Source organism: Salmo salar, chromosome 01 (assembly GCF_965601325.2).
Source record: "Salmo salar chromosome 01, fSalSal1, whole genome shotgun sequence".
Taxonomy (NCBI): Eukaryota; Metazoa; Chordata; class Actinopteri; order Salmoniformes; family Salmonidae; genus Salmo; species Salmo salar.
The window spans coordinates 96,309,202-96,324,805 of record NC_138291.1 but is presented as its reverse complement, the minus strand read 5'-3'; the positions used below and the strand labels follow the sequence as shown (position 1 = coordinate 96,324,805).

Below are 15,604 nucleotides of genomic sequence, written 5' to 3'. Positions count from 1 at the left end.
TTTTGAACCCGTGGTATTGTATTGTTGTGCATTGTTTGTGTGACTAGTGCGCTTGTGTGACTAGTGCGCTTTTGCCTTTGGCTGGAGTGTTATGACGCTGTTGCGTCTGACTGATTTTGCTTCGGCCAATTAAAGTGTGCCTGTTCACTCAACTCTGCTCTCCTGCACCTGACTCCAGTTGACCAGTTGCGCACCCAGTCTGACAGACAGAAGTGAGTGCTACAGGGTGATAGTCATTTAGTTCAGTTATCGTTGCCTTCTTTGGTATAGGAACAATGGTGGTCATCTTGATGCATGTGGGGACAACAGACTGGGATAGGGAGCGATTGAATATGTCCGTAAACACACCCCCGCCAGCTGGTCTGCGCATGCTCTGAGGACGTGGCTAGGGATGCCGTCTGGGCCAGCAGCATTGCGAGGGTTAACAGGTTTAAATGTCTTACTCACATCGGCCACAGAGAAGGAGAGGCCCGCAGTCCTTGGTAGCGTCGGTGGCACTGTATTATCCTCAAAGCGGGCAAAGAAGGTGTTAAGCTTGTCTGGAAGCAAGACGCCGGTGTCCGTGACGTGACTGGTTTTCTTTTTGTAGTCCATAATTGCCTGTAGACCATGCCACATACGTCTCGTGTCTGGGCTGTTGAATTGTGACTCCATTTTGTCCCTATACCGACATTTCACTTGATTGATTGCCTTGTGGAGGGAATAACTACACTGTTTATATTCAGCCATATTCCCCAACCTCTTTCCATGGTTGAATGCGGTGGTTTGCGCTTTCAGTTTAGCACGAATGCCGCTGTCTATCCACGGTTTCTGTTTGGGGTAGGTTTTAATAGTCACAGTGGGTACAAAATCTCCAATGCACTTCCTACTCACCGAGTCAGCGTATAAATCAACGTTATGGTTTGAGGCTTCCCGGAACATTTTCCAATCCACGTGATCAAAGCAATCTTGAAGCGTGGATTCCGATTGGTCAGACCAGCGTTAAATGGTTCTAGCCACAGGTACACCCTGTTTGAGTTTCTGCCTATAGGACGGTACGAGCAAGATGGAGTTGTGGTCGGATTTGCCGAAGGGAGGGCGGGGGAGGGCCTTGTATGCATCGCAGAAGTTAGAGTAGCAGTGGTCCAGTGTTTTGCTCAAGCGGGTGCTACAGCCAATGTGCTGGTAGAATTTAGCTGTGGTAAAATCCCCAGCTACAATAAATGCAGCCTCAGGATATATGGTTTCCAGTTTACATAGAGTCCAGTGAAGTTCTTTCAGGGCCTTTGAGGTATCTGCTTGGGGGGGGATATACACAGCTGTGACTATAATCGAAGAGAATTCTCTTGGGAGATAATGTGGTCGGACTTTGATTCTAAGGAATTCTGGGTCAGGTGAACAAAAGGACTTGAGTTCCTATATGTTGTTATTGTTACACCATGAGTTGTTAATCATGAGGCATACACCCTCGCCCTTCTTCTTATCAGAGAGATGTTTGTTTCTGTCGGTGCGATGCATGAAGAAACCCGGTGGCTGTACCAACTCTGAAAACAATCCCGAGTGAGCCATGTCTTCTGTGAAACAGAGAATGTTACAATCTCTGATGTCTCTCTGGAAGGCAACTCGTGCCCTAATTTCATCCACCTTGTACTCTAGAGACTGGACTTTGGCGACTAATATGCTCGGAAGCGGTGGGTGGTGTGCTTGCCTTCTAATTCTGACCAGGAGGCTGCTCCGTCTGCCTCTCCTGCGGCAACGACGTTGTTTTGGGTCGGCCTCTGGGATTAGATCCAATGTCCAGGTTGGAGGTTCAAAAAAAGGATCCGCTTCGGGAAAGTCGTATTCCTGGTTGTAATGTTGGTAAGTTGACGTCGCTCTTATATCCAATAGTTCTTCCCGGCTGTTTGTAATAACACTTGAGATTTTCAGAGCTAACAGTGTAAGAAATAATACATTAAAAAAAACAAATTACTGCATAGTTTCCTAAGGACGTGAAGCGAGGCGACCATCTCTGTCGGCGCCATCTTACAATTGTTATAGACTACAGTTATGGAGTTCTGCTTCCATAGGACTAATTTAGGCAGTGTGATTTTCCCACAGGTGTCCTTGCTCTTTTTTACCTATGTTTTGAGCTGAATGCTTCTATTGGGGGGGGGGGGGGGGGGTGTTTGTGTTTGCGTCTGAGTGTTTTGTTTTGTGAAGTGTCTTTTACACTCTTCAAAAATACCTGTCTGTCTCAACAGTTCAACAAGGAGCATTTAAATTCACCCTACCCTTTTGTTTGGCAGCTTTTTGAGAGGTAAGCCACTTACCACGTCAATGTAGCTATGTAGCCTCCCCCAGACCATTGGCTCACCAAACTTCTCTTGGCTCTCAGACATGTAAAGCTTTCCAGGCAGCTTCTCTTGAATTCCCCTCTGGTCTTCATTCACACCCTCCTTGCAGACAGACAGACTGACTGAGGGATGTGGCCACTGCTGCTGCTGCTGCTACAGTACATAGATGGAGTCTCTCAGGCAGAGCTGAAACCACAGAGCCAGGGGGTACGGTGTCAGATGGTGTGTGTGGCATGTGTGTGTGATAATGTGATGGTGTAAGCAGTCCCTGGCTGTGTCTGTCTATCACACACACACACACACACACACACACACACACACACACACACACACACACACCACACACACACACGCACTCTATGGGGACTAGTGGGGAGAGTCTGTTAATGGCTCCTGGTCTCTGGTATCTGCTATGCTATCTGATTTTACTTGAAGGTGTTGGCCAGTTGGTTTCACAGCTCTGTCTGTTCAGTGGGACAGGGCCGTCTGGGCTGGGCTTGGATGTGGTTATGTATGGACAGACAAAATGGCTGTACAGAGTGTTATACAGAAGTGTTAGTGTGCTAGGAAATGTGAGAATTAAAAATGTAAAAAAAACTGGCAAACAGAACTTGTGATATTTGGAGGGAGGTGTTGCTGTGGTTTAGTGATTGCTCCTGTGTTCTTTCAGGAATTGAGCTCCCTTATGGTTTGGTTGTCTTTGGATAATGGTTGATCTCTATTCTAGCTACATATCTTTGATGTTATACACCAGGTGTGCTCAACCTTCTTTGACGTGAAATCTGCTTTTTCATTTGCCAGCCTGATGAGATCTACCAGTCTCTAAATCTAAACCAACAAACAAAATGTATGAAACGCAACACACCACTGAGTATGGACCTGCCTCTCTGATACCCAAATATAATGTGGACCAATAACATGTTTTCCTCAAATAAGTGCAACTAATTAAATTTCCTACCTTAGTGGGACTTTTGGCATTGGGTGGAGCCAAGTCGTTTTTCATAGTCAGGGCTGTAGCAGCGTGTTGCAAGTCTCATGCAGGCCACAAAGGTGGTCATCAGTCATAGTAGATCTGTACTTGGACTTTATTATCTTCATGTGAGAAAATGCAGACTCACAGAGATAGGTTGATCCAAAAAGGGCTGATAAGTTGAGAGCACATCTTCTTATTTGGGGATCCTCTAGGACTAGCTCCCAGAACTCTTCCTTCATCTCAGTGGTTGCCCTGGATTTCAGATGAATGTCATTTTGAAGGGTGAGAATTTCTGTTTCTGCTATAGTTGTGTCCAACTGAAAAAGTGATCCCATTTTGGAGGCAATGACTTCCACATTTATGTCTGTGCCAAACGAAAGCACATATAAGTGGCAATAGGCTCAAGTGATGCAAAGTCAGTGAAACGACTGTTAAACTCAGATAAGATGCTCCGGACTTGCTCCACGTAACGTGCATTGTCTAGTTCTGAATGCATGTGTTGAAAGAAGTGCAGGTCCTTGCATTGCAGTTTTCTTGCGAGCAGTTGTAGTTTGCATTTAAAAGTGTTCACAGAGCTGATCATGTCGATTGCATGTTTACCTTTCCTTACAGCTCTACATTCAGTTCATTAAGCATGTAAGTTAGGTCAGTGAGGAAAGCTAAATCCAGGAGCCACTATGTGTCCTCTAGCTGTGCATGTTCTGCATGTTTGGAGACCTTGAGAAACTCCTTGATTTCAGGCAACAACTCACTCAATCTCCCGAAAAATGTACTTTGGCTCAGCCACCGCACATCCGTGTGCAGCAGCAGGTTTGTGTGCTCTGCTTCAGTCTCTTCTAAGTGAGCGAGAAATAGCCTCCGCTGTAGGCTTCTTACTCGAATAGAACTCACAATCTTCATCGCATCATCCATCACCTCTTTCATGTTTAACATCTTCCCGCACAAAGCGTGCTGATGAATTACGCAGTGATAACTAAGAAAGTCCGGGAAAGAATCATCTTCTTTGCACAATGCAATGAACCCACTGCCGCCTACCATAGCGGGTGCCCCATTGGTAGTAATGGAGACAAGCTTACAAAAGGGCCGTTGGACTTGGTTAGCAAACTCCATAAAAGCTTGAAAAATATTTTCGCCTCTTCTATGACCTTTCAGTGGCAAAATGGCGAGTAGTTCCTCCTTTGCACTCATGTTGTCCAATACCATTCTGATGAAAATGCATAACTGTGCCACATCTACCATATCTGTGTACTCAACAAACTAGAGGGAATAACACTCGCAGCTGTCAACATCCTTCTTCAGTTGATCCTCGAGGTTCTCCGCTATTCCCTCACTTCTTCTTGTCACCGAATGTCATTGATGGCAGCCATAATTTCAGTCTTATTCTTGAAATCCCCAAACAGCGAGTCTGCAGCCTCAATAAATGCTTCCTTAATCTTCTCCCCATCTTTGAACAACTTTTTATGCTTAGCAAGAACGCGACTCACACGATTAGATACTATGGTTGCCACCTTCCCTTTGGTCACAGGCCTTGTGAAAATTGACTGCTGCGCTGCCAGTAGATTTTTTAAATTCTTGTACCTTTCTTCTTCAGTTTTTGCTGGAAAATCTCTTTCCTGGGTTTTGTGTTTGGTTTTAAAATAGTACCTTTATTTGGGATAGCTGTGCTATTATAGCAGATGAGGCACACACATTTTGAGTTTGACATGATGAAAAAAGAATCCTCCTCCCATTCCTTGTGGAAATTATACGTTTTCAGTTTTTTCTATCCTTCCCTTCACTCATTATTGCTGCTGTCGACCACACAATTTAAGAACGAATCTGGCTACAAAGTTAGCTAGCTACCTGCTTGGCATCACCGTGACCTTGACTTGGAGTTGGCGGGTGGCATCTGACCGTGCTAACTAGGCATATGTCAATAAGTGGGCAGGACCTGGTCATATTTTATGTAAATCACATCTCTTTTCAGACATTGCTGTGAATGAAGGACTGATGAACGTTAATACAGAAAGAGATTATAGGCATTGATTTGTGTGGCTGAATTTTAGTATAATCATCTCACGGTCAACTGGCAAGCACTCCGCGATCGACCAGTAGACCGCAATTGATTGGTTGGGCACCCCTGTTATACAGTGAACCAAAATATAAATGCAACATTCAACAATTTCAAAGATTTTACTGAGTTTCAGTTCATATGAGGAAGTCAATCAATTTAAATAAATTCATTAGGCCATAATCTATGTATTTCACATGACTGGTCACAGATTCCTTAAAAAAAAGTTGGGGTGTGGATCAGAAAACCAGTCAGTATCTGGTGTTACTACCAGTTGCCTCATGCAGCGAGACACATCTCCTTCCCATAGAGTTGATCAGGCTGTTGATTGTGGCCTGTGGAATGTTGTCCCACTCCTTTTCAATAGCTGTGTGAAGTTGATGGATATTTGTATTTTTAATTTTTTTATTTCACCTTTATTTAACCAGGTAGGCTAGTTGAGAACAAGTTCTCATTTACAACTTTGACCTGGCCAAGATAAAGCAAAGCAGTGCGACGAAAACAACAGAGTTACACATGGAATAAACAAACATGCAGGCAATAATACAGTAGAAAAAGTCTATATACAGTGTGTGCAAATGAGGTAAGATAAGGGAGGTAAGGCAATAAATAGGCCATGGTGGCAAAGTAATGACAATATACCAATTAAACACTGGAGTGATAGATGTGAAGAAGATGAATGTGCAAGAAGAGATACTGGGGTGCAAAGGAGCAAGATAAATAAATAAATACAGTATGGTGATGAGGTAGTTGGATGGGCTATTTACAGATGGGCTATGTACAGGTGCAGTGATCTGTGAGCTGCTCTGACAGTTGGTGCTTAAAACCTGTTGGGGATAAGGGGCAGTATTTGCACGGCCGAATAAAAAACGTACCCGATTTAATCTGGTTACTACTCCTGCCCAGTAACTAGAATATGCATATAATTAGTAGATTTGGATAGAAAACACTCTAAAGTTTCTAAAACTGTTTGAATGGTGTCTGTGAGTATAACAGAACTCATATGGCAGTCAAAACCCTGAGACAAATCCTAGCAGGAAGTGGAAATCTGATGTGTGGAATCACTTCAAGCCTTTGCCATTGAAACACACAGGGACTTATTAATCATTTAGCACTTCCTAAGGCTTCCACTAGATGTCAACAGTCTTTACAAAGTGGTTTGAGTCTTCTATGGTAGAAACTGACCCAAAGAGAGGCTTGGGAAGTTGGTCACACGTTCCCAGACAGGTTAAAGCGTCCCACGTTCCCAGACAGGTTAAAGCTAGTGAGGGAGATATGAGTCTCAAGCTTCAGTGATTTTTGTAGTTCGTTATAGTCATTGGCAGCAGAGAACTGGAAGGAAAGGCGGCCAAAGGAGGAATTGGCTTTGGGGGTGACCAGTGAGATATACCTGCTATGGGTGGGTGCTGCTATGGTGACCAGTGAGCTGAGATAAGGTGGGGCTTTACCTAGCAAAGACTTGTAGATGACCTGGAGCCATTGGGTTTGGCGATGAGTATGTAGCGAGGGCCAGCCAACTAGAGCGTACAGGTCGCAGTGTGTAACGCCCTGGCCATAGAGAGGGGTTTTTTGTTCTTTATTTTGGTTAGGCCAGGGTGTTACATTGGGTGGGCGTTCTATGTTCTTTTTCTAGGTTTTTGTATTTCTGTGTTTTGGGCCGTGTGTGGCTCCCAATCAGGCACAGCTGAAGTTTGTTGTTGTTGATTGGGAGTCACACATAAGGAGCATGTTTTTCCTTTGGGTTTTGTGGGTAATTGTTTCTGTTTAGTTTTGTACCTAGTAGAACTGTAGGCTGTCGTTCATTTTCGTGTTTTGTTTAAAGTGTTTCTATTAATTAAATATTGAATATGAACACTCACTCCGCTGAGTATTGGTCCACCTTTTCCGACGATGACTTCTCTGTTTCATCTGATGACGAAGACAGCCGTTACACAGTGGTGGGTAGTATATGGGGCTTTGGTGACAAAACGGATGGCACTGTGATAGACTGTATCCAATTTGTTGAGTAGAGTGTTGGAAACTATTTTGTAGATGACATCGCCGAAGTCGAGGATCGGTAGGAGGGTCAGTTTTACGAGGGTATGTTTGGCAGCATGAGTGAAGGATGCTTTGTTTTGCTAAATAGGAAGCCAATTCTAGATTTAATTTTGGATTGGAGATGTTTAATGTGAGTCTAGAAGGAGAGTTTACAGTCTAGCCAGACACCTAGGTATTTGTAGTTGTCCACATATTCTAAGTCAGAACCGTCCAGAGTAGTGATGCTGGACGGGCAGGCAGGTGCGGGCAGCGATCGGTTGAAGAGCATGCATTTAGTTTTACTTGTATTTAAGAGCAGTTGGAGGCCACGGAAGGAGAGTTGAATGGCACTGAAGCTCGTCTGGAGGTTAGTTAACACAGTGTCCAAAGATAGGCCAGAAGTATACAGAATTGTGTCGTCTGCGTAGAGGTGGTTCAGAGAATCACCAGCAGCAAGAGCGACATCATTGATGTATACAGAGAAGCGAGTCGGCCCGAGAATTGAACCCTGTGGCACCCACATAGAGACTGCCAGAGGTCCGGACAACAGGCCCTCCGATTTGACACACAGAACTCTATCAGAGAAGTAGTTGGTGAACCAGGCGAGGCAGTCATTAGAGAAACCAAGGCTGTTGAGTCTGCTGATAATAATGTGGTGATTGACAGAGTCGAAAGCCTTGGCCAGGTCGATGAATACGGCTGCACGGTAATGTCTCTTATCGATGGCGGATATTGGCAAGAGCTGGAACACACTGTCGTACATGTCGATCCAGTGCTTCCCAAACACGGTCAATGGGTGGCATGTCTGGTGAGTATGTAGGCCATGGAATAACTGGGACGTTTTCAGCTTCCAGGAATTGTGTACAGATCCTTGCGACATGGGGCCATGGATGATCATGCTGAAACATGAGGTGGTGGCGGCAGATGAATGGCACGACAATGGGCCTCAGGATCTCATCACGGCATCTCTGTGCATTCAAATTGCCATCAATAAAATGCAATTGTGTTCATTGTACGTAGCATATGCCTGCCCATACCATAACCCCACCGCCACCATGGGGCACTCTGTTCACAACGTTGACATCAGCAAACTGCTCGCCCACACTTCTCCAAGCTGCTCGCCCACACATTGCCAGTGGCCATCGAAGGTGAGCATTTGCCCACTGAAGTTGGTTACGACGCCAAACTGTAGTCAAGTCAAGACCATGGTGAGCTTCCCTGAGAAGGTTTCTGAAAGTTTGTTAATCTTACATCTAGACGTTCCGCTAGCGGAACACCGCTCCAATATCAAATGATTGGGCGTGGCGCGAAATACAAACTCCTCAAAAATCCGAAAACTTAAATTTTTCAAACATATGACTATTTTACAGCATTTTAAAAACAAGACTCTCCTTTATCTAACCACACTGTCCGATTTCAAAAAGGCTTTACAACGAAAGCAAAACATTAGATTATGTCAGGAGAGTACCCAGCCAGAAATAATCAGACACCCATTTTTCAAGCTAGCATATAATGTCACAAAAACCAAAACCACAGCTAAATGCAGCACTAACCTTTGATGATCTTCATCAGATGACACTCCTAGGACATTATGTTATACAATACATGCATGTTTTGTTCAATCAAGTTCATATTTATATCAAAAACCAGCTTTTTACATTAGCATGTGACGTTCAGAACTAGCATTCCCACCGAACACTTCTGGTGAATTTACTAAATTACTCACGATAAACGTTCACAAAAAACATAACAATTATTTTAAGAATTATAGATACAGAACTCCTTTATGCAATCGGTGAAAGCACATATTCTGAGTAGATAGCTCGCCATCACGGGCTAGGTATTTTGACACCCACCAAGTTTGGTACTCACCAAACTCAGCTTTACTATAAGAAAAGTTTGATTACCTTTGGTGTTCTTCGTCAGAATGCACTCCCAGGACTTCTACTTCAACAACAAATGTTGGTTTGGTTCCAAATAATCCATAGTTATATCCAAATAGCGGCATTTTGTTTGTGCGTTCAAGACACTATCCGAAGGGTAACGAAGGGTGACGCGCGGACACGTATCGTGACAATACATTTCAAAATATTCCATTACCGTACTTCGAAGCATGTCAAACGCTGTTTAAAATCAATTTTTATGCGATTTTTCTCGTAAAATAGCGATAATATTCCGACCGGGAGTCGTTGTTTTCGTTCAAAGACTGATAATCTAAAATGGACTCTTCACGTGCACGCGCGCACCCATCTCATTGTTCTCAGATCGACCACTATCCAAATGCGCTACTGTTTTTCAGCCATGGCCTGCAGAGTCATCATTCAACGTTCTGGCGCCTTCTGAGAGCCTATGGGAGCCTTAGAAAATGTCACGTTACAGCAGAGATCCTTTGTTTTGGATAGAGATGACAAAGAAGGCCAAGAAATGGTCAGACAGGGTACTTCCTGTACAGAATCTTCTCAGGTTTTGGCCTGCCATTTGAGTTCTGTTGTACTCACAGACACCATTCAAACAGTTTTAGAAACGTTGGAGTGTTTTCTATCCAAAGCTACTAATTATATGCATATTCTATTCTGGGCAGGAGTAATAACCAGATTAAATCGGGTACGTTTTTTATCCGGCCGTGAAAATACTGCCCCCTATCCATAACAAGTTAAGAAATTATTCGGTTTTGCAAACCCACAGTTTCATTAGCTGTCTGGGTAGCTGGTTTCAGACGATCCCGCAGGTGAAGAAGCCGGATGTGGAGGTCCTGGGCTGGCGTGTTTACACGTGGTCTGCGGTTGTGAGGCCAGTTGGACATATCACCAAATTCTATAAAACAACGTTGTAGGTGGCTTATGGTAGAGAAATGAACACTACATTATCTGGCAACAGCTCCGGTGGACAATCATGCAGTCAGTAGTCCAATTGCACGCTCCTTCAAAACTTGAGACATCTGTGGCATTGTGTTGCGTGACAAAACTGCACATTTTCGAGTGGCCTTTTATTGTCCCCAGCACAAGGTGAACCTGTGTAATGTTCATGCTGTTTAATCAGGTGGATGAATTATCTTGGCAAAGGTGAAATGCTGTCCTAAATAAGCTTTTTGTGCGTATGGAACATTTCTGGGATCTTTTATTTCAGCTCATGAAACATGGACCAACACTTTGTATGTTGCATTTGTAATTTTGTTCAGTAAATGAGAAATGTCGGCTTTCTGGTATATTGTTATTGAGAGAAACAGGGAGGCATCCTGTCATGTCTGCCTTCAGAGCTGTGGTCTCTACTGGGTCAGGCCAGGCAGATCTCAGTCAATACCACAGTAGCATCACAACATGGGTCGCTCCATGGCTCTTGGTTCCGCAGTCATTTTAATTTACACTGAACACTGTAAGAAATCATACATGTAGTGAAGAAATTACTTCATATTAATACCCTGTTCACAGTGCCACAAGAAGCACATGTATAATGCCTTATACATTATGCAGAATGTAATACATTGCACAACAAAGGCACTAATAACTGTTCTTAAACATTCATGACTATCCATAACTATACTCACATAAGTGTTGTAAATTCTGAAATATATGCATAGAATACATTATTATTATGCTGACAGTTCTGCTTCCTCCTGCAGGTGGCAGTATAGACAGTGACTGTGCCTTTGAGGGTGACTATGCCCTGCCACCTCTGTCTATGACCGACGGCATGCAGCACATCCGCATCATGGAGGGCGTGTCACGCTCCCTGCCCTCCTCCCCGCTGCTCACACACCAGACCATCAGCGTCCGGCTGCAGCCCGCCAAGAAGCTCACAGGTACACGCAACACCCCCACAGCAGAACTCCCATAGGCCAAGCAGTGGGGCTGTCTGATTAACCAACCAACCAATGTCACTCATTCGTGTTGGAATGTCGTGTGAGGAAATTCAAAACAGCCAGTTACATGATGGTAACTGTGAAGTGGGATGCTTATGTCAATGATCACTGATGCCGGTCAACAAAATCTATAAATGATCAACCACAGCCCTCCCAGGTCAAGGCCCACGAAGAATCACTCCAGCCTTACCTAATAGCTGGGTTGGGATGCCAGGTCAAGACCCACTAAGAATCACTCCAGCCTTACCTAATAGCTGGGTTGGGATGCCAGGTCAAGACCCACTAAGAATCACTCCAGCCTTACCTAATAGCTGGGTTGGGATACCAGATCAAGGCCCACTAAGAATCACTCCAGCCTTACCTAATAGCTGGGTTGGGATGCCAGGTCAAGACCCACTAAGAATCACTCCAGCCTTACCTAATAACATCATACACAATGATTCATTTGTCTATACTGGGCCTGTTAAAAACTGTGTCATCTTCACTGGGGTTGCTGCTTGCTACTGCTGGACGAGAAGACTTTGTGTTGTTGGTGACAGGAGCCAGGAGAGGTGGGGTTGGATTGGAGGAAATGGGGCCTGAAAATGTGATTTCATAGCAAGCTAATCTTCTGCTGCCAAATCTCTTTCTGTCAATTCAATTTAAGGGCTTTTTGGCATGGGAAACATATGTTTACATTGCCAAAGCAAGTGAAACAGGCCTCTCTCAATAGCAAGGCTATGCTTACTACAGTCTCTACAGAGTCAAAGCTTTCCCTAATTTTGGGTCAGTCACACTGGTCGGATATTCTGCCACTGTGTACTCTCTGTTTAGAGCCAACTAGCATTTTAGTTTGCTCTAAATTCTTTCCAATGTGTCAAGTAATTATCTTCTTGTTTTTCATGATTTGGTTGGGTCTAATTGTGTTGTTGTCCTGGGTCTCTCTCTATCTTTCTCTTCCTCCCTCTTTCGTGCAGAACATTCTGCCTAATTTACTGACAGCACTTTCATCTGCTTGAATCAAAAGGAATTCTGGGAGCTTCATTGTGTTTGCCGTTATCTTGATGATGGTTGTCTCATAGAGGAACGCTGTTGTTAGTATTGTTAAAGAATAGCTTGATTAATGACCCAGACACGGTTCTCATTCTCCCTTAGTTCTGCATGTCTTTATCTCACAGTTTGGGTGTGAGCTCTGTAATTGTGTATAAATGCATAGTCATTCAACTTATGATTTTTACTTTGCCTTGTTAATGCAATATAGTCATAATTATGTTTGGCCGGTGTAGGCCGCCGTTGTAAATAAGAATTTGTTCTTAGCTGGCTTGCCTAGTTAAATAAAGGTTAAAATAAAATAATATAAATATAAAAATTAACAGATTGGGCATGGTCTCGAGCACCCTAGCCTTCTTCCCACTCTTTAATTAATTCAACCCAGTGCCACTCCTTAAACCGCCTGTCAGTGCCAAGTTACAGTATGGGCAGCATGGGCATCTGAGCCCAAGGGTTCATCCAAAATGGCACCCTATTCCCTTTATAGTGCACTACTACTTATAGTGCACTCAGTGTTAGTGATGGCTGTTTAACAGTCTGATGGCGTTGAGATAGAAGCTGCTTTTCAGTCTCTCGGTCCCAGCTTTGATGCACCTGTACTGACCTCTCCTTCTGGATGATAGCGTGGTGAACATCGATGGGGCTGTAGTGGAGCGGGTCGAGAGTTTCAAGTTCCTTGGTGTCCAGATCATCAACAAACTATCATGGTCCAAACACGCCAAGACAGTCGTGAACAGGACACCACAACACCTTTTCCCCCTCAGATTTGGCATGGGTCCAATTTTATTGTGTTACTTTCTATTAAAAAAAAATATTTTTTACTTTAGCTTATTTGGTAAATATTTTCTTAACTCTTTCTTGAACTGCATTGTTGGTTAAGGGCTTGTAAGTAAGCATTTCACGGTAAGGTTTAGAAAATCATTGAGTTTCTAATTGAATCCCCTCCGCTCTTTCCGCTCTCTCTGCCTGCATGGAGGTTTCACCCAGGGGGTCTCAGCTGCTCTGAACCCAACCTGTGAACTGGATTGGAGAGGTGGGCAGGAGCTGGCAGGGGGTTACTTATGGCTTTTCCCCTTTACAGATCCAGCAGTGCCATTGTTTGTGTCCCAGAAGGCACCCCTATTCCCTATGGGCTCTGGTCAAAAGTAGTGCACTATGAAGTGCCACAGTTCCCCCGGCTGGTGGGTTAGGGTTAGGGATAGAGGTAGGGTTAGGGATAGGGATAGAGTTAGGGATAGAGGTAGGGTTAGAGGTAGGGTTAGGGATAGAGGTAGGGTTAGGGTTAGGGTTAGAGGTAGGGTTAGGGATAGAGGTAGGGTTAGGTGGGAAAATGTCACACTGCCTTTGGTCCAGAAGATCACAAGTGCATCCTGTTCTCTCTGGTGGTTCTGAACACTGGGCAGCAGACAGCAACATCCTGACCTGTCTCTTCTCTCTGGTGGTTCTGAACACTGGGCAGCAGACAGCAACATCCTGACCTGTCTGTTCTCTCTGGTGGTTCTGAACACTGGGCAGCAGACAGCAACATCCTGACCTGTCTGTTCTCTCTGGTGGTTCTGAACACTGGGCAGCAGACAGCAACATCCCGACCTGTCTGTTCTCTCTGGTGGTTCTGAACACTGGGCAGCAGACAGCAACATCTGGTGGTGAGTTCTGAACACTAGGCAGCAACATCCTTTAACTATAGTGGAGTAGACAGTCGTGACCTGTCTGTTTGGGCCTCAAACCCTCAGCATTGATTCCATTCCACTGCTGTTGTGTTCTTTGATGTCTCCCACCACTGCTGCTAGTCCACTGTGCTGTGTGTCTGGAACGGCTCAGGAGTTGATACACATAAAATGGCTAACTGTCACGTGTGCTCCGTCTCCGGCCTCTAGATCACCAGGCTGCTCGTTATGGCGCACACCTGTCACCATCGTTACACACACCTGAACGTCTTGTAACGGTTTTGACTTGAGGTTATCGTTTATAGGGGTGCCAGGTAGGTTGTGCCTACCAGAGAAAATAATGGTTTCTCCTTTTGGTTTGGGAGGGAATGAGTCCCATCTGGTCCGTCAAGTCTACACCAATACAAAGGACTCATGTAAAAGTCAGGATGGAAATACACTTTTCATAAACCCTTAAAACATTGGAAAGAACTTACAAAACAACTGTATTCTTTTGCATGGGTTGTATTACCAACATAAATGATCACACACACATAACAATATAACAAATAATGAACTCTGGTTCCTCCAGAAATGTCCTGTACCTCGGGCCTAGAAAGAGTCCAGCCCGGTAAAGAACTTCAGGGAACTCAAGTGACCGTGGTTACACAATGTTTGTTCTTTCATACAAGTGTAGCGTAAACCCAGTATCAATCAAAATAACAAATATTTTACCACACAACTATAAAGCGTATCACATCTTAATACGTCCTCACTTACAACTAACTACATAAATCATCACGGTATACATCACACCAAAACAAATTAAATACCGTATACAAAAAGGTTGTAGTCAGTCGGTCAGTCAGACAAGCCAATCCGCTGACAGATCTCCAGCGGAGAAAGGCCAAGAAGAACAACGGAGAGGTGGAGTCCACGGACGCAAAGAGTGGATCCGATCCTGGGTAAACTTGCTATTAGGCTACAAAGCACACTTTTAAATGCAACAAAACAAACGGAAGAGAGACGCTTCAGAACTGAGGGTTGACCACATCCTTATTCACGTCTCCATCACAACCCCACAGTTGCGCAGCTGATGCTGGCTATTTAATTGGGAATTAAAGGGAATGTGCCCTATTGGAAGGAGAAGCACTATTTAATTGAGAATTAAAGGGAAAGCGCCCTATTGGAAGGAGAAGCACTGAGACGGTTCAGGAAAATTCAGGGCCATCACAGTTTTCACTCACCTGGACTCTACCACTTCCTTGATTACCTTCCCTATATATGTCATTCCCTTTGGTTCCTTCCCCAGGCGTTATTGTTTCTGTTTCCTGTCTGTGCGTTGTTCGTGTTTCTTGTTTTGTATTATGTTTCATTTATTAAAACACTCACTCCCTGAACTTGTTTCCCGACTCTCAGCGCATATCTCTATCTTCAATGAGTCTGTGTGATGTAGCCCATGATACCTTTTTCATAGCAGATACACGAGACCCTCAGTGATATACAGTCTGTGGTTAATAAGCTCAAGGTTTTGCTGAAACCTCCAGGACAGGAGCTCTCCAGCAACAGGGTTGAACCGTTCTGAGATCAAAAGTAGTTCACTTCCTAGGGAATATGGTGCCATTTGGGATGCCCTGTAGAGCCACAACCAGCTGATTGATCAGACTTACTCCTCTCTGAAACTTTTAAAGGCTTTATTTCATCATCTATTTCTCT

The 15,604-nt window shown here is 44.2% G+C and overlaps 1 protein-coding gene across 1 annotated transcript in view; it reads left to right on the top strand.

Annotated features, from left to right (window-relative positions):
• LOC123744734 (protein TANC2) overlaps positions 1 to 12,364 on the top strand; it is a 222,151-nt gene extending 209,787 nt beyond the window's left edge. Inside the window, exon 5 of the mRNA XM_045724545.2 lies at positions 10,974 to 12,364. Within this exon, the coding sequence (XP_045580501.1) occupies positions 10,974 to 11,188 (215 nt within the window). The 3' untranslated portion in view covers positions 11,189 to 12,364. The remainder of the gene's footprint in view (positions 1 to 10,973) is intronic.
• The last annotated feature ends 3,240 nt before the right edge of the window (positions 12,365 to 15,604 follow it).